Raw genomic sequence first — 21928 nt, 5'->3', positions numbered from 1 at the left:
ACAACTTATTATGTAAATTCTTATGTTTATAATTTATCTTTTATAAATGTTAAATTATTATTTGTATAATGAAATTTAATCTTATAATATTTTATACATTGAAATGTAGTCAAAATTGTAAAAATATCATAAAAATAAATCATAATATATTTTAAAAATAAATAGTTTAAAAAAATATATGTTTTTTGTTTTATGTTTGTGAGTGTAGTCAAACAGATGCTAATGTCTTGAAAAAAAAATAAACAATAAACAAAAAAAAAAAAATCAATACAGTTAATATACGAACTTACATACTGTATTATTGTTTTCTATCGTGTAGAAACTAAGAAATAACACATACAATTTGTATAAATAAGTGTATGTAATTTTTACTAACCACTCTAGTGTAGGAACTTACTAGTTGCTGTTTATCATGTAAAGTCTTATATAATACTACTTCCAAATTATAAGTATAATATACTAAAAACACTAAGTTTTTGATTTTTCAAATATCATCGTGGTTGATAATATCAACCAGTTATTATAGTGTAAACAAAATTATTTATTTTTATGGATTATAAATATAATCAATACATAAATAATATATGCAAGTATTTATCACTTGCGTAGAGTGTGTTGATACTTAAAAAAATAAAAATAAATAATTCAATATGAAAGTAATAGATCAAAGAAAAAAATAATAATCCCCATAAAAAAGATAAAATTAAAAAAAAATTTTGTGTAGGTTTGTTATATCTTAAATTATAAATTGTACGAGTAGTACAGTGTTGGAAAAAATAATTGATTTTCACTAACATCAGTAGTTCCCATAATATAATAACAAAAAAATAAAAATAACAGCAGTACAGTACAGTGAAAACTATACGTCCATACCGTTTAAGTGTCAAACTTTTATATTTTAGCATTTTCATATTAATATTTTTTTTATTAGTGCATCAACAGTATCTTGAAAAACACAGCTAAAATTAATGTTGTTCAATCCGATCATAAACACAACGTATGCACAAAAATAGACTACCCATCTAGGAAACCGTTTATTCTGGGTACAATTAAACTATCGGAGTTCTACGTTGGAAAATAATTATCCACACTACCTTCTTGAAAAATTACTAAAGGTTAATTTGGATGTCGACCGAATATACCATATTATATAACTAAATAATAAAATTGTATGTCACTACCACGTTCACTCGATTGGTTATCACGGTTAATGTGTTGATTATAAGTTTTAGTGACTTTATTTTAATGTTTTGAAAACTATAATATTTAAATAATATAGTTCACCACAGCCGAGGAAAAAATTATTTATTTTTTTTTTTTGCATTTGAGTTATAGTCGTTTTTCACTGTTTTTCTTCGCAGTGCGACTAACTCAGCTATATAAAAAACGATCTCTGTCGCAAATTTATATTAAGTTCTTGCTGATTTGAAGTTTTCTCAATTAAAAAAATATAAAACTCAAAAGTTCTCCGACGAGAATTGTTTTATACTATTTTTTTTAGTCTTGAAAAATATGTTCACATTAAATTACATTTATTTTTCTTGGAAACGTTTAGTTGTCAAACATGAATCATCTTGACAAACCGTAAAAAATAAAAAATATAATAATAACTGTGCACAACAAAGAGATATTAGTCATTACACCAAAAACAATAATTGGTTGAAAAAAAATGAAACAACGCGTTTAATTTCTACTCATAAGAAACAGACCTTAATTGACAACATACAATAGAAGATGTAATTACCTACCTACTTAAATAAGTTCAAACATCGTAGTCCATCAAGACTCCATAATTATCCAGCGCATACCTATATAATTTATTAAAATGAAACGATTTTTACATTTAACCCCGTATTTTGATTTCATTAAATCATATCAATACATTTCATCTCGTTTTGTAGTAATAAGTAATAATTTTGGGTTAAGTAGTAAATATAAAATTTAAATTTTCCAATATTTATCATGATATAATATATTATATCATACGTTCTATAGATAGTAAATACGTTTGCACATTAACTAATAGTCAATAATTTTAAATTTTCGTTTTCAGTTTCCACTAATTACTGTAGGCTTTGAATTGACAACATATTATCATTGTAAGCTTTATTGAAAATTGTTTGTTGACATTTGTATTTTATTTGAACAATTATAATATTAGTTAGTTGATATTCAATATCATTGGTAATTACATTTTTATTTTTATATTAGATAAATTATTATGATATATTAATTAAAGGAAACATCATATACTGCGATAATATTTTAGCTTTCAATATGCATCTATAATTACAAAACAGAATGTAAAACCCTTCAGACGCGTATAGTTTTCAAAGCTATCACATTATTGATTCAAAATATTGTGATTTAATAATGAGTGGAAAGTATAACGTATAATAATGGCCAGTTTATAAATGTATTAAATATTTTGTTTATTGAATAAACAAAATATGCTATTAATATTTTCATAATTTTATATAAGTATATTTATATTTTATTTGACGAGGCATTTTTTTTACAAATTTGGCTAAAAAAAGAACTAACATTTTTCATAAACGTGTACAATAGTACTGTACTTAGTTTAGTTATGATATATTTGTCGCTACACTCGCCCGGATAGATTTACAATTTCGCCTCGTCTGAATGTGATTATGTTTAAATAATTGAGACTGAATGATATGCCATTTGAATCGTTTTACGCTGCAAACTACTTAATTTTATATGAATACCTTACTTTGAAAAGGCACTTAAAATATTTTTGGAGTATGCAATAGGCTACCAATGTTCTACCAATTCTATGAACTATTAGGAAATATGCCATTTCAAAATATCTACGAATCCTTGGATTCGCCATTTAGAAAATCATAATGTACAAATATAGAATCAGAATCATAAGTACTAACCTATTATGTAAAACCAGATTTGACGTATTTTAAATATATAATAATAACGTATTATAATCAAAATGGGTCACACAATTACACCTATTAAAATAATAACTTTCAAAAGACACAAAAAGGTGGCGGAGGCAAAATTATAAACTTAAGATGCAGAAGAAGAGGAACGGGGACTGCACACATAAAGAAGTCCACAGCACAGAATATTCAGATGTACCAAAGTTCTTGAATCTACAGCACCTCTACATCTAACGCTTTTACATGCACAAGTTTACTTGAGTTAAATTAAATTAACTATCTGTTTTCAAATCCAATTAAATTAAAAAATAATTTTGAATCTACTACTTGGAGACACGAAAACTAGGTGCACTACAGTCTACAAGTAGTATAAAAGCATAAAATATTTAGATAGTAATTAAAAAAAATGACATTTAAATCGATTGTAAAACTGCTTCAGCCAATTTAATATAAATAATATAATCATACATTATTATAATCATAATTATTATGACTTTATTTACTATACAACTTTTCCAGTTATCAAAAATGAAGGCCAAAGTCACTACTTAGTTGATTTTATGGTTGACATAAAAGGTTAACTAGGTAGTTAAATAGCAATATTATTATATTTAATTATGTGTCCTGTTAATTTGAAAAACCTTAAAGTTAATTAAAATGTATATGATATCCTATCGCTTAGAAATATCAACAAATTAATTTAGGGCTAAATAATTTATCATTTTTTTTTTTCGAAATATTATGTTTCATTTAATTTGAATGATTTTAAAATAAGTCAAAGAAGTACAATAATGTTCTGTTTAATAATTTAATCGAATCTAATGTATTTTTGCATTAATCATAACAGTTAATGTAAGATAAGAAAAATATAGTGATATTTGAAAAAGTTTAGTAACTATTTAAAACGATTTACTATTGTAAAATTATCATGTACAAACCAAATGGAAATTAAAATTAATAATAAAGCTTCTTTAAAATTAGTTAAATTATTATTTTTTCTCACTACTTAACTTTAAAATTTTGAAGTTAAATACATTTTTTGCTAGCCACCAACTTAAAATTTAATGACTAAGAAATACTTAACTGGTGTTAAATTTCCACTTACCTACCACTTTTGTTAATCACTATAACATATTATATATTTCTTGATTATATCAACACGGCATTAAATTGTCAGGTTTATCGCGGAATTATATACTGCGACAATAATATTACAATTGATATTTTGCCAAATTTCATAGGTATGACGTGAGTCAAAATGAAATACTTATAATATATATTATTGTTATTATGTTTTAATACAACTGAAGTTATGTTTTACGTGGAAATCTAGAATGTAGGTTACCATTTTGGCAATCTAAATAATATAATGATATACTCCCAGCATACAATTACATTGTGAGTTAATTCACAGAACTACTCTCATTTAGTACATAATAATATATATTAATATTGTATGAATTTTCATATTGCGTATGAACACTGAACAGTGATAAAAAAAATACCGAATGGGAAGCCAATGGGTTTATTTCGCGGATTTTATATTTTACCGTATAATTGAACTTTCCAAGTTCTCATTTTCTAACGATTTATTACAATAATAATTATAGTATGGATGAGGGTAAAACACACGGTTGGAAGTTAAAATCATGTTTTTAGAATATTTAAAATATTAATGTAACAATACAAATTTGGTTGTAAAAAATTTAATTACGCTTACACGTGTTGCGTAAAATCGGAGATGGTACAAAACAAATAAACTCTTAAAATCAGTGTCTATTTTTTTATTGTTCTTACGTATTTTATTGAACGTAACAATTAATTTATTACACGATTAATTATTATTGTAGTGTTACAAAAATATTACACATAATATGATAATATTATAGTAAATGCTTTTAAAAGTATAAAACAAAACTTTTGAGTGAGAACATACACCACGAGTATTGTACATGAATTATTAGGTCAGGTTGGATAATTGTTAACCCTCGAAATGTGATTAATTGAACACCTTTTTGTTTCTCTTTATTTATTGGGCACGCGTGCTCGTACGAACAGTCGAGTTTTCACTTTGAGTTTCTGGCAATTGAATCGCATGTTCCACCGGACGACTATACGATATTGTTTTATCCACGTTTCTTTCTATCTCTCAGAAATTCAGCATACAAGTTTAAATGGATACGAGAGCAGATTTTAAAGAATAAAACCCCTCAAAAAAAAAAAAAAACCAACGCTCGTACGTATTATTGTACGTATACCCCCGAAACCGTCGTAATATTTCGTTTGTTTTTTCTCTACAACGTGCCGTCGGCACGGACGAGCGTAGGTTAATAAGGCGGCCGAACCCGATTCATTATTACTACGCCCCCGAGGGCGTCCGGGGATTTACCTTTTTTTCTATACGGTTAGAGTGGAAATGAGTAGGGGAAAAAACACCACAAAACACAAACAACATCCAAAGTGTTTTCGCAGAGTGATATTTCGTACGTGGCAGGCAAAGCACGGACAACCGAAATGTCAATGCAATTCAACCAACACGATTGCAACGACACGCAACGCATGTGTTTATTAATAATAGTAATTTCTCTATGTCGCTAATGAAAAATAACTCATTTTTTGTATATTTTTTTTTTTTTTGTACATTTTTGTAAGAACTATTCCTCTTATCGATGGAATCACGTATTTTTTTCATTTCTATGAAATATATAATATATAGTTGTAAACCCCACATGTTTATATATTGTATTATTAGACTTATATTGGTCTATATAATACCTATTATCTACAATATTTACAAGTATAATATAACACGGTTTAATCAAACAGAATAATTACTAAATATCAATTATGATATCCAAAGTAACAATAAAAACATAATTTAAATACGACTATATAATATATTGTGTATCGTGATATTATCATATTACTTATTATAATCGCACTTTTATTAAGTATTATAAACCTGTGATTTGAGTAAAATGAAAAAAAATATCTATGACTTTTCAGATTTTCAGAACTATTACTTTTATGTAGTTTAATAATATATTATATATTATTATATTTAATAATTTATGTTAATAAATATAGCATAACATATTATTATAATTCTACTATAACTAGAGTAAATGTAATAAGAAACACGACCCATTAATTATACAATTATTGCTCAACAAATTAATAATAATATATTTAAACAAATTTAAATAAACTAGTAATTATAAATAGACATCGATTAATAATATATTATGCTATATGCTGTTACAATTAATATTATAACCGATGTCTTGCAGTATATACATATATTCAATATATCCATTGAAAATCATACATTTATAAACGATAAAAATAAAAATAAAACAACACGAGATACTTTACTTTTCGTCAGAGTGCTCAATAAAATGGAATGTTTCACGATTTCGTGGAACGTCTCAAACTTTTCAGACACTATACACGTGTACTATATTATTAATAGTTACGACCGAAGCGATTGGGTTTCGTTTCGCGCGAGAATAATGCGGCTATCAGCCCGGACTCACACGCGCGTAAACGTGTATCTACTGCGATACTATAACAAACGCCCTCGCGATAACGTTGGGCACGGCGACGGCTTTGCATATAAAATATATTGTGTGTGATTTATTCACAAAGGACAGAGACGACGGTCGCAGGATCGGGGCTCGAGGTGTTGGTCCATATCGTAGAGCAGTGAAACTTCCACGTTTCGCGAAGTCTCAACGGGCAACAAGAGAAATAATTCTTATTTTAGAGAAATTCGTAGAATGTAAAAATAAAAAATAAAAATGTTTCGTTGAACAGAAAATTTCTTTTGAACGGAAGTCTCTTTGTATTTACTGTATATCCAGGGTTGTGGGGTGTCGTGTCTTCCCGCGGCAAGGTGGGTATATATTCACTTTGCTTCCGGATATTTCGTGCCGGCCTCGCGGGATAACACGCGCCGACGTTGTAATATTATTACTTTTGATCTATGCTCGCGCATTACTAACGAGAATATTATAATACTATTATTATCGTGACTACTGCGCGCATACGTTTCCACACGTTCGCTGTAATATATTATAGGCGCGTATTACGATGAGTCGGTGGAACCCAGTAATAACACATGAAAATTGTACCAAGCAGCCGTTCTCGAATTCCTCGTTTTCTTTATTTTTTCGTGTTTCTGCGACGCATACGACGGTGGTCATGATTAATACGTCGGTTGACGACGACACTGTATTTTTCGCTGTATTTGACGTGTATTTCGTCACCAATGCGGAAATATCGTACACAGTATAACGATGATACCTAGTAAGCATACTACGGAAAGCGACCTACATCCTATGTCCCTCCAGTATATCGACGGTGACCTGTATGTATCATGTTATAAACTATGTGTATTTTCGAAATGATAACAATAGTAATATTATACTGTTTGTGACCCGAACTAGCTACTGCGAGGTCACGCTTATGTCTTACTTGCACCGTATAATGTAAATTCCGCAGTTTTATAATTATCATTAACTCCGTAAATCCCTCTGCTATAATTGGTATATTAATGACAAGAAAACAACAGGTACACTAGGACACTAAAGGTCCACGATTGTATGGAATTTGATAAGCTGATGGTAACGTGGGATGGTGATTATTTTATAAGCATTTTGTGTATTATATTAGTATGATTATTTACAAGGTTACATATTTCCTATGAAAAGGTTTAGAACTTTGTTGAGGCTGTCCATTGGTGTCCCCGGTATTAATATGATGCTAAGTTTATTATAATCACGAACGTGTTTATAAAATTAAAAAAATATAACAAAAAAACATAAATTAAAAAATTATTTTTGAATAATATTAAAAATAAAAATTGGAAATTAAATTTTTTGTTATGGAATTTTTTTATTGCTGTCCTATTAGTATTATACTATACTTATAAAATTACATTTTAATCGGTCTTTTCTAAAACTTAATTAACATGAACTGATTAATCTATAATGATTTTTCGGTCAACATTGATAGCATTTTTATCGACATAATTACGTTTCGTAATAGTTGTATTTGTATTGTTGTAAACTATTGTTACTTTTGTATAACTTTAATTATCAATTTATTTTATGGAACTTTTGTTAAAATATTTATAATCAACACGTTAATGTGTTGAACCTACTGTAAATTTGTCTAAATATCTAAAGATATAGATTGCCTATGTCTAGGTATGTATTATTTTGTATTATAATAATAAGAAAAAGTTGTATTTGTAATAATACTTAAATTACTAGATCTATAATTTATGTAAGCTAAGTAAATTTTTGCATTCTAATATGAATGGAATACCTCAGGTCTGAGTAGTTTTGGATATAAAAGTTTACTTTCCCTAAATGTTATATCTACGGAAACATATGGTTTCTATATTACAACCAGTAAATTCAATGCTATCCACGCGTTGGAGCTATTTTTGTATTGATGCCATATGGATATAATTTGTTTGATAATTTTATTACTTCATTAGATGGGATATCAATTTTAAAATATATTTACGAAGCATCTAATAACAATAATATGTTTTTATTAAAACAATTTACTCTTTCATTGGCAATGAGATAAATGGAAATTACGAAAAATGGATTAACAATCTAAAAACTATTTAACAATAGTATCATAAACAACATTTCAATCAAATTTGAATTAAGTCATAGTTCTTATAAATAAGTTGTAGCAAAATAACTAATAAAAAAAACTCTCCTTAATGCTATATAAGCGAAAACTACATCTTTACACAATATAACAATAATCAAAAATGGTTTTAAAACAACAATTATACAACAGATATCTTTTTGTGGACTAAAATTTTTCATGTGATTTGAATACTGATCTAGTACAATATGATGGGTATATAAATAATGAGAGGAGTGGCTTTCAGAGAACTTAATGAAAAATAATTATAATAATATTTATACTTAAAAAATAAAGTTGATTTTAAATAACTTGCTATTACTCAACATTATTTTTAGATTCTAAACAGATCAATGAATGTATTGGTTTAACTATGATATGAGTTTTAATATCATTATTATTATTTTTATAAGTCGACTATAAGTTGTCAAAATTAATAATAAACCAGATTTTTAATAAATTTATTTTTATTATTTTTATTTTTGTATAATACAAAAATGAACTATAGGAATTTAAAATGTTCACTCAGTATTTATAATATTGTTTCATATAAATTATGAATGGATTAATTCACAATATATTTCAACTTATTTCGAGATATCCATTTATAGTTTTTTTTTTGTGTTTTTTTCTTTATAAATATCAATGAAAAACTTATAAATAAGTAGAAATGCTTGAAAATTGAATACATGGTTAATAATAAGTGGCTTGTTTTCTATCAAGAACATCAACAATTTATAGTCACAATATATTTTTTATACGCATTTAAACTTAGAAATTTAACGAAATCCGTAAAAATCTCGTAAAATGTAAGTTATTTTGTAGTTCGAGAAAAACGTTCTGTCCATACCTCTGCAGGGGTTAAAATTGAATTAAATATTCTTTATAAGTTTTCAAAATATATACGTACTTATAAAAACTTCTAATAAAATCCTAATTAATTTTTTATGAGCATTAAAAGTTCAAATTTTTACAACATTGAATATTCACGAGTGTAATATCTATTTCGTGTTTTTTTTGTAATCTAAAAATTTGGAAAAAAATATAATATAATATTATTGAATTCGAATTCAATACACTCTTAATAGTGATCCACTAGACACCTAATGTACAGAACAACGGTATCTACCTTTCACAAACTATAATATTGTACTGTTATTTCATAACTTTATTTTGTAATCGGAGTATAATTCGAGGTAACAATGGTTCACATTTAATAGGAATATCGTTATCCAGCATCAAAGTGGCTGCGTAGGTGCCGATGTTGTGTTCGTTTTCTTTGTAATAATATTGCTGATTCTACTACGAGTAATATTACATCGTTAAGTATTTCGACTTTACGATAATACAATAATATAATAAAATATCTACCTGCTGAAGGTAAAAACCATAAAACGGACGAATTGTTGACAGTTCACGTGCGTATAAATTTCATTTGGAAACATTTTCAATTCCGTTTCCACCGATGTGGGGTCGTTCCAATACTCACGGCGCAATACGTAGACCATAAATATATTGCATACGTTCTGTGTTACTGGCTACTACAACTACGGTACTACTTATGCTACTAGCTGTATGTACAAAGGTTATATATTTTTTGTTCGTTATTTATTTCATTTTTTTGTCTCTTACCCGACGACCTATATCACGTGTAGAGGATATATTATACGGACGACAGAGACCACCGAGAACGGCGTCGAAACGGCATACATTTTATTGTCGGCTCGCTCTAGAGGCGTTCGATGGACTGATTTATAGCCGGCGGCCCTGTCGCCCACCATCGTCTTCTTCTACTTTTTCTTCTTCACGCTTCCACCACCACCGTCCGATCGGTCGGTGGGTAGGTAGGTCGGGTGTCTTGGAATACAAACTCCGCCGGCGAGACTGCTGCAGTCCGTAGTTTCCGCCGCGTATTAAAAGCGAAAAAAGAAAGTATCTGGCGGCAACGGCGACGACGGTGACTGGTGGTTGAGGCTCCGACAACAATACGAAACAGACAGGACGAGGGATAATAGCGGGCTGGAGGACGTATATTTGCTCGTAAATCGTATTCGAGGGCGAGACTTTCGAATTGGATTCGTCACTGAGTTATTGTTCGCAGTATTGCCCCGTTGCGGTATTCCAGTGCCGATACAATCGACATAGTTATTATTATCATCGTTCCCGGGCTTCGCGAAGAACCCAAACGATTTTGATGACCAGATTACGCGAGTGGTTTATATCGCGACTTATAATATTATATACGTCTGCATTGTTTACCCGTCATTGTCTTTCTTATTTTACCATTCCGTTATTTATATATAGATATCTACGTGTAGACTATTATTGCAGCCTACGAATTCGGTCACTTCGGATTGGTTGAACCCCGAACTTGGCACAATAGACAAAATTCGACTAAACGAGATCACTTAATTCGCATCAGTGTTGTCAGCAATTACCTATGTGGCCCGTTTTACTGACCTCCACCGTGGTTCTGGTATGCGTATAATACAATAATAATAGTATGACTGTGTGTATTTCGATAATTATTTAACTCGGACGTTATAGCTTATGGACAAACCCAGCGGTAGAAGAAAACTTACTTAATGGTCTTCATAACCAACTTGTCATGCACAATACATTATGTGGCTTACAAATTATTAAGACTTTTCTGATATCGAACGAATCGTAGTTTTATTAACGTTTTAAAAACGTAAAATCGTATATGAGCGCTTATGTCACACATATCGGGAAACAATATCGTTATTGTTTGTTGTTATTTAAATACTATGATATTGCTGAATTATATTATGATCGAGTAGTCGTAGTTTTTCTGCAACTGCCGTTATTAATCCATTAATGTACACACCATAAAACTTTGCATGCCAGTAGTAATTTTTACGACCACGCTGTATCCACCGTTGGTGAGTCAAAAATTCGTTGAAAATAATATTACGTAGATTTAACAATGAGTATTCGAATAGCATATGAATTCGTAAACATGGGACATTATTATTACGTATTCGGATCGCGTGTAAACGAAATGTTATCATACAAACAGTTATTTGGTAAAATTGATGATAAAAAAAAAACCATTCAACCCAACTATTTTTTTGTAAACAAAATGACAAGTTTAAACGTGTTCAACACAATGGGGATAGCGTAATCTCGACTTTCATGGTTATATGATAAAACAGTGCACGCCCGCCAACCCAATACTCTGTATTAAATAAACCACTCACATTATATTATAATCGCGAGAGGCCGAGAGGGTGTTGGGTTATCGACATCGTACCTTTTTCGTATACCGAGTGTGTATGAAAGTTGATCGATAAAATGTTCTGCGAAAACCCACTCTCAGTGCGTTTGCTGACTACCTGTATATAATAACCTCAAGACATGGATGGGTATTTTTAATTTATTTCCCTCTGGGCGTGGATATAGTAGTATAGTTATTATTATACCCCTATCATGACCAAAAGTTCGATTAAAAATATTTGTTTGTTCCAAGTTTTAAAAAGTTTTTAAATGTTAAAAAAATATTATTTTTTTTAACTTAATTTAAATTATGACGTTAATGACTATCTAATTAAATGTATTAGTAGATAATATAATAAATGATTTATTTGAAAAAAAAAATAGTGTCCTAAAGATTCTTTGCTGAATGTGTTTATAGCATATATATTGGTTGAAAACCGTGTTTATCTTATGTTACTTTGAACAAATTAAGTATTTTAATTATCAAATAATTTAATTAAGTATAATTGATTTTGTTATTTTATAATAATAATTTTAAATAAAATAAGTACTTAATATAAAAATTCCTAAATAAAATAAATCAAATGTTTATTATAAATTAGCTTTGAAAAAGTTTTTCAGTTAAAATAGTTTAAATATTCTAAAACTGATGATAAACCTCATTACATACTAAAATAATTTATTTTAGCATCGTACTATAGAAATTCTGACTTTATATCGTTATTAATATATGCAATATTACTTACTTTTCAAATATAGTCTAAGCTACTATAGGAAAAAGAGTTTAAATTTAAATGGTGATACCATACATATGCTTATCAAGGAAAATATTTTGCAAATGCACGTATTATAACTATTTTGATTCCAAATAGTTGTTATAGAGATACATTTCATTAATTAAAATTGTATTATTTTAATATAAATCAACAGATATTTACATTTACAATTTTCGTAAATTTTATATATGTATTTTTAAATTCAATGAGTATAGTTTCGAGACGCGTCATATATCATTTAATTTAATGTATTTACAAAATGTTTAATATAGTTTCTACAATCATTGTAAGTGTATTACGTCAGGCTTTGGTGGCTGGGTTTATTTTAGGTGTGTAAAATGAATTTCAATGAAGGTTGTTTGGCGTGGGTAGGTTGGCTTACTCAGCTAGTGAAGCTGCATAGACTTTATAAATCCTATAGAAACCATCGTCGCCTCAAATATTTTCATAAACTTCTAGTATAAGACATGTATAAGTTAATAAAAAAAATCAATCAATTAAAAGAACCGTGGGCAGTAATCCTCCTTAAAATTCCCGTACAATAACCCCGGGTTGTCTCTCTGTATAGCTATTGTAGACGCGATTCCATTATTCAGAAAAAGAATGGAGATAATACTTTTAACATTGCAAATAATAATAATAATATGTCGATGGTTTAGAACCGCTGCTGCTACATACCCTGTCCGCGGGCTGTATTCTAATTATAGGCTACAGAATTATATAGCCTGTGTATAAAATTATTATATAATGCTATAATACTCAATACTCGTATAGGACACAGTTGTGTACAGTTTCATTAATATTATTGTTAATAGTACGAACCAACCGAATTATATGATTAAACATTATATTGTTATATATTTAGTAAATACGACTAATCCACCTCAGTTACTGATTCATATGCTTCATACACACAGAAACATTCACACTGTGTCTAACTTCAGGTCGTTTTCCTTTGGTAAGGTCGGTATAGCGTGTTAAGTTAACTCAATACGTACAATAAACGTACGCCACGCTGTATCGTCAAAGCCCATTTGTCGAGATGTTGGTGGTCGTTTGATTTTTCACGCTATTGTACACCACAATCGTGCTTATCGCCGCGCACAAACAAAACTGTGTATATTTATTATGACCACGGAGGATAAAGATTAATTTTTAGATAAATATTTGTTCTCTGTAGCTATAACACATACTATATATATATATATTATAATATTATAAAGAAAACTGAAATTGCGTATTATGTAAAAACACACCGGTCGTACATAATATAGTAACTCGTGACCTGAAATATAAAAGTATTAGTTAATAATATTATATCGACCACACACGGGATTGTATAACTTTCATAAACTTATTGATTATCTTTCAAACTTCACCCCCATTTCCATTGAAACACTGATCAATTTTATAAACGACTCAAAATTTTTAAAGAAATTATGATATTAAATATTATACATACCTATAACGGGTATCTAATATTATTTATCTGTTTATATTTGTTCTATACAATATTTACTATTTCTATAATCCATTTGAAATTAAAAACAATAAAAACACAACGATGTTGTAAAATTATTTTTTATCCGTGTTTTTGCGAATCGTACAATGAATAAAACATAATGATAATAAATAAATAAAAATAATTTTACCCATACAATAGTATATTGTAAAAAGGCATGATCACACACAACGATAAACGACACTATGAGTTCATAATATACGAAACCCCATCGAACCGAATGCGCTTGGAGTTTTCGAGTGCGATTCGTCAACGTTCTTTCGTTAGATTAATGTGATAATAACCGTTACGCGCGGGCGATGGATTAAATTGAATTAAGCCCAACACATGCCACCTCCGTCCGCGTTTGTCATAACCGCAGTATATCATATTATTATAATATAATATTACACTATAATATTATAGTGTACTTCTATACTATTATTCAGATGCATGAATACACCACGGTCGTGACGACAAGCATTCTCGTGTGATTGAATTATTGTGGATCGTGGCCGAGTGATCTCGTGACGATTTCTTCATACGACACAGAAATTCAATGCGCACCGGACACGTACCGAGTAAATTATTGTTAGTTTATTGACTAGTTTGAGGTAAATATTCGAATAATACGTCCTTCAATCGATTGACGACCTGTCATACCAACATTATAATATATTCGTTTGGTTCTCCGTAATTCCTTGAATAACACTGCCATTCCCAAAATATTTCTTTAGTAGACCATTCAAAATCATACCTAAGTGCATATTATTTATACATATAATATTTATGTATATATAAATTGGATTTTCAATTATTTAAAAGCTATTGGAGCTCTGAATTCACTATTTACAACGACGACATAACCGTCCAGAGGCGATGACATCGGGATTGCATTCACCGTTCATTATTATAATTCGATTTGAACGCTACGTCCCCGACTGACGCCGTAGCTGCTACGCAGAGTCGACGTTGAGTTTCATTTTTATAATACAATATTAATAATTTAATCGAACAGTTTTTTTTGCACTCAACCTGTATTAAATCGTCCGCCTCGTAGTTCGCCGTCATCGATTTTTTTTTTATGTCGTCTTAATTATTTTACTATGGTATGTACGTATACTTACTACAATAACAATAAAAATACCTTCCCCAGAAAATATAGTACTTAATATAGCAGTAGGTGAGGTTGTTGAAGTTCCTAGAGAAAGGGTCTAAAACGTTTAATTATCCTTCCGGAGATCATACCTCACGACTACTCGGCGGAATAAATTGTGTGTATGTGTTATCAAGAAAATAATTTATCCTCAGCCAAAGTTTTAGTTCCGTCCAAAATGACTTGAAACTATACGATAATAACATCTACAATATTATGTATCTATAAATACTGCGAAGGACCTATAACTAAGAGCGCAAAAGAGTTCTGCCAAACGGCGCACCGGGTATGTGATATTGGTATACTTGAGCGTTCAAGCAAACATTTATTTTATTATTCGTATTAAACAATATTATATTATATGCAATACGACGATAGAATTCAATTTAACTGAAAATCTTGCAGAGATAAACTTCTATCATCTATTGACGACACTCCTGGACTGTGGTTAAAGGTTCAGGTTAGATATGGAGTAGGTGACAACGCCGTTTTATTTTCAGTCTTGAACGCAGTGGCAATAAAATAAAAACTAGTAACAATCGTAATAACAATGTTGCCTACCTATGTAAATACAATAACATTATCACATGTAACTTGGCAAGAGAGGTCGTATCAGCAGTGAGTTGATAAAAACCCCGTACTGGTAAACGAGCACGTTCGGCAGCGATAAATCCATTTTTATTTTATTTATTTTTTATTAGAATTCCCATTTTTTTCTTTCTATGTACTTTCATAATAACATGATAATAATAATAATAATAATAATAATATGAAGGTACTGTATATTTTGGCTCGAGATTTCGTAATATTACGCTACGTTGCCGTGTAATCGAAATGGGATTTCGGCAAACGATATATCATAACCACCCGATATTGCACACGCACTGTAAAACAGCGAATTCTCTTAAACAAGCGTCTTTCACATCCCCTGGCCACATACTTTCGGGCCCATCCCGTTAGCATAATATTAGCTCAAACCTCCACCCATCGTCATGTATAAAATATACTGAACTAAACAAATCACCGAATTCAAGTGAAATTTTTCACGATCAAAAACGTCGAATCACTACACTAGATATTATTTTCACGTCATCTTCAACATCATTTTTGTCGATTTTTATCGTCCCGACGGACGGTGTACCATTTTCGACAGGTACATCGACGTCATCTGCTTTATAACCGATCTACAATCATTAGTCTATAAAAATATCACATTGCTATTTTTCCGAGAAGTATACCACGTGTGGGACCTGGTTTATATGTTGTATCTGTGAACAGGGAGAGGGAGTACGTGTATCGGTTTTACTTTTTGGTTTTTTGGTATTCTATTATAATAGAAATATTATTGAAATATAATAGTTCAAAATAAATAAGTCTCAAAAATATACTATTGGTGATTATAATCATAGCTAAACTGCTCTAATTTTTAAAAGATTATTTATATTAATTTAATAATAGCAAATTTTTGACAATTTTTAAATATATTAGCTTCAAACAAAAATGATATGTTAAAAATGTAAAAATAAGATTCACTAATACTGAGAAAAAAACAAATACCAACTATACATATTTATTAATTGTAATATTACAATAAAAATAAAATAGTTGTTTTGAATTTTTGTAGTCAAAAAAACAAAATAGTTAATTTTAGATTTTTATATATTATGTAATGAACTTGTACAACGTGATCTGTTTAAAATACACCGTCACATGTATTATAGATTTTAAAGTCTTGCAATTTCAACTGTCGGATTGCATAGTAGATTACAATATAGCAAACATTAAGTCATCAATTATTTTCTAAACAGCAATATTATAAATAATAAATCATTTGTGGGTAACGACTAGAGCGATAAGACCACCCGAATGTTTAGAACATGCATGTGTGTTTATCGTTTGAACTTAAACGATTGCGGATCACCTAAAAGCGTCTCACAGCGTTAACTATTAATCTTGTATGTAACCACATACACTTATACTTACACTTAAACTTGAAATAATGTTTATAAAATACTGTTGTTAATATTGATTTTTGATTAATATGGATGAAATAAAACAATATATTATTTCGTCATTTCTCGGATGTAATTTATGAACACTGTGAGACGAGTCACACTTTAAACGTATTTATCATAGTAGTATTAACTATAAGTAATAAGTATATGAATATATTATCAATTTTTTAAAGTGGTAGTATACAAAATAATAAAATAAATACTACATACCTTCTACCATAGTGATGGCTGACGACTTAATTTTAAACAAAATATGTTATACAATTTTTATGATTAATTAAAACGAATTCCAGAGATTCGTATTTTTTATATCTATCAAGAGTTGAATCTATCTTTGGTTTTATTGTTTCATAATATTATTATTATGACCAAAATCAATTTATTTCTGTAGGACGTTTTTGATTCATTTTGAAGTATGTAGTCCAAATTCAATTTTTACTCGAAGCAATGGTTTAGTATTCGTTGAATAAGAATAACTATTATCACCTATTAATCAATAATAACAAATCATACCTTATTTTGATGAAACTGGATTTGATATACTATATTAATAATATAGCTCCTTTATAATAAGATTTATTAATTATATTATAATTATCACTATTGATATGTGAATTTGGACGCTAAATAAAAAATCAAATTTATACATTTAAGTATATTAATGTACAGAGTTAATAGGTATTTAAATAATTTTAAAAAATTAAGTCTATCATATCGATCATTTATTTCTCTCGGCAAAGTTTGTTATGAAAACATGTGTTATCTGTTATCTCCTCTACTGTTAAGTTTCTCCTCTTAAGATATATACGCGAAAAACACATTTTTAACAATGTTATCTTAATTTTGTAATCTTTACTTAGTGAATGTAATTGAAAATTATTCAATATTTATAAATCTTCATTATTTATAATAATATAATATGAGTATAAGTATATAGGTATTAATGTGGGAAAATGTATTAGACTCACCACACGATAGTTTTGAGCCTCTTATACCCTCCCTGCGAAACTACGCCACTGGCACTATTAATTTTTTACCTACCGACTATAGTCAGTAATTTTTTTTTTAATATTGTTGTTTATTTATTTTTCTACCAAGGTACGTATCTGGAGGCGCCATACTGTTCTCAAAATGGGAGTCCTGGGAGTTTTTCGACGGGTCATATTTCTGTTTCATATCGCTGAGCACCATCGGATTCGGCGACTTCGTTCCAGGTAACAGCATCACCGGCCCTGGCACTGAAACCAGCCCTGGCACTGGCACTAATCCCAGTACTGGAACATTTACCGGATTCCGTACTAGCTCCGGTACCGTCATCGAGCTCAGCTTCATACTATGTTCCATGTACCTGATGCTGGGTATGGCGCTGATCGCCATGTGCTTCAATCTGATGCAACAGGACGTCGTGATGAAAATCCGCACGTGCACGGACATTTTACGGAGGATCAGCAGGTGTAAAAATTGATGCACGTACCGTACTGCTAGTGACGTAACCACAATCGTGGCGCAACGTTGAGCGTAAATCGCGATTATAAAGTTGTAAGATTGTATAAATTGACGTATAACCCGTCCAGTTTATTTGGACACATGGAAAAACAAGATGAGATATTAAAAAAATATATCAATTCAAAAATTACAATATTTTTTTTTCAATATTATAAAGTTTTTGGACCAATGTTTTTTTTTAAAAAAATATATTAACGATTTTCAAGTTACGAGATGAACTGGATAGGTTATACGTGGTTTAAAATACAATCACGTGGTTTCTAAACCGAACAAAGATCGGTAGTCGTATTCAGCAGTACTCGGCTGACTCGATGTTAGGTACACGTCACCGTCGAGTTTTGACCGAATGGTGTATGCAATTTTTCCTGCCATACCCGCGTGTTCTCGGTCGCCAACAGAAACGAAACGGATGCCGATTATGTTTAACGCAATTTTTTATTATACTATTTTTAGATTTTTGTAATGTATTTTATCTCATATTTTTCTCCCGTTTTGTTTTTTCCACTTATCCCGTTTGTGTAAATAAAAGTCATTATGTTTTACTTTATGAGTTGGGTTTTAGTTTGCCGCGAGATATTAACAGTCTGACCAGCGTACTTTGAAACAGAAACACATTTATCTTACCGTCATAGAACAGGTAATCTCGTACACGCACTTCTGCCACGGTAAAACCATGCGGTTTTCATTTTCTCCGTATTTCCGCAGTCTTGTCTAAAGTCTACCCTTGTATATGTTATTATTATTATTATAATAATATTTCCGTGTATAATTCATTACTAGAAAATACGTTATTAAGTGAGCTGCCGGTCCCGAATGTGTACAATTCGTGTGCATGACAAAACAGAAGACATTTCGCTTGTCTCAAACACCGACCAAAATTACAATACAATTATTATTAACTGCGATAATATATTATGCATTTATTATGTACACTTGTAAATCTATTACGAATTAAGATATTGTATCGTTATATATTATGATTTTCGATACTTATTAAACCTTATCCATATTATATTACATTTGAATCTGTTGTTATTATGTATTTTTTTTTCCAATAATTATTTTTATAGAAATTGTGCAAGTATTTGTGTATACATATTTTATTGTGATCATTTATCTGATGGTGTAGATGATCAACGTAGTAAACGTATAAAGACAAATAAAAATACGATATTAATATTTATAGTAGTATAATGTATGGTATAATAACTAAGCACAGTATTGTAATATGATAATATAGACGTGTTTAAATATTACGTCCATAACGTTTTATAATATAGGTTGATATTATGATATTCACTGTATATCATATTTGTAATAAGTACCTACGTTATTATATATCGCTTTATACGAAAAAATTATTATGGGTATTATATACTACTAGAAACGAATTTTAGAGGTTCTTATTTTTCTCTATGTTTTTTTTTTTTTTTTAAATATATTTTTGATGCGCTATAAAATGCATTGTAATGTACGCAGTAAGTATACTTAATTTTTAATAAAAATTAAAATCTACTACTACCATGTATCAATACTTTTCAAATATTTTATATGGACGCTAAGTCTTTAATGCTTAACCGTATAATGTTTATTACAATATGTATAACAATTCCCTATATGAATACTTTCATGAATATGAAATGTTTGTATCAATTTATGCTGAAAGAATTATTTTATTTTATAACATTAAAATTCTAATTTAGGAAAAAAAATGTTGGGGTGGGTAAATTAAAAATTATTGAAATTGAAACTACTAAATATATAATTCTTAAATTATTTTGATAATTAAAATATTTTATTCCTATATAAAACGCGAAAATAACCTATAAATAACAAGAAGTGAATTTAAGTGGTAACACTGGTGAAAGTATAACGTAAAATGTTTATATACTGTGCTTTTCTAAAAAAAAAACCCGAGAAAATAGGCCTAAAAACAAGGTTCATAAAAAAAAGTACAATAACAACTATTATCGTTCAAATCAGCTTACAATTAATAATCTATTCATCTATAACAGTTGATAGAATGGATTGCAGAAGTCTGAACATAACTGACGTAATAAAAATACTATATTATTATCGTATTATCATTGCATGTCTATGAGTGATCGTGATCCAATACAAAGAATTGTATGAAAGTAAGTGTCAGGCATTAATTATGGTCATATTTTATCATTATTATAAAGCCTGAAATAATACTTGGCCTAAATGTAAAGAGTTATTATTACTATACTCAATAAAATACAGTATGGCCAGAAAGTTCTAAAATATATTTAAACAAATGTGTTATCAAAAAATAAATAAATATAGACATAAGTTGATAAGTTGATTCAGAAAGATGGAAGTTGTATTATTACATGCAACATGCTCTGATGTCTCATACAATAAATATATTAATACACATAGGTACCAGAACGTAGATAATAATGACCAAATTCAAATGTTCATAATGAATAGTATTTCGTAGAACTCATGGACGGATTCGTTAAAGTAGATACTAATAGTAATAATACTAATCAAGTACGAGTCAATAACCATAGGCCTAAAAGTGAAGGGTAACACAAATTACACATAATTCGGGGGTTAATGAATAGCACCCATATACGAGTTTGACTTGACTAGGCCTATAACCGAAAGCGGTAGAGAACCGACTCTTAAAAATGCTAGCTAGATTTAGTAATATTTTACTATATATTAGAATATTCTATATTTTAATGAGATAAAATATTGCATCATCGCACGTACGCTTATGATTCAACAGAAAATCATCGATATAATATGATTGACGTAAAGCGTGGGAAGGTGAAGGCCGCACGTGCCACTGACCAGCAGGGACCAGTCGGTACCGCAGAAGTCTCTGGACGATATATAAGGTGGTCCCGAATAGGCTCATTTTAGACGTGATTTACCAGAGTTAGAGCGAGCACCTTCACGTCTAATATTTTTTATAGTTTAATTAAATTAATTATTTGGACTTAAAATATTTTTCACAATAAAAAAAACTTAGAAATATTTCATAAGCGTTTAAATTATTTCAACATCTACATCTTTACGATTTCTCATACGTGGGACGCTACATACACAATTGATTTTAATTCCTCATCAGTATCTACAAAAAAACAAATAAATACAAATACAGACAGGATACGGAGATC

At 29.4% G+C, this 21928-nt stretch overlaps 1 protein-coding gene across 1 annotated transcript in view; it reads left to right on the top strand.

Moving 5' to 3' along the window:
- LOC114129776 (TWiK family of potassium channels protein 7-like) overlaps positions 1-19795 on the top strand; it is an 85278-nt gene extending 65483 nt beyond the window's left edge. Inside the window, exon 4 of the mRNA XM_027994608.2 lies at positions 18369-19795. Coding sequence (XP_027850409.1) covers positions 18369-18735 — 367 coding nt within the window. The 3' untranslated portion in view covers positions 18736-19795. The remainder of the gene's footprint in view (positions 1-18368) is intronic.
- Positions 19796-21928: the final 2133 nt, after the last annotated feature.

The sequence above is a fragment of the Aphis gossypii genome, chromosome 2 (assembly GCF_020184175.1).
Source record: "Aphis gossypii isolate Hap1 chromosome 2, ASM2018417v2, whole genome shotgun sequence".
Classification (NCBI taxonomy): domain Eukaryota; kingdom Metazoa; phylum Arthropoda; class Insecta; order Hemiptera; family Aphididae; genus Aphis; species Aphis gossypii.
Note: the sequence above shows the minus strand (reverse complement) of the source record. Positions and strands in the feature narration are given on the sequence as shown.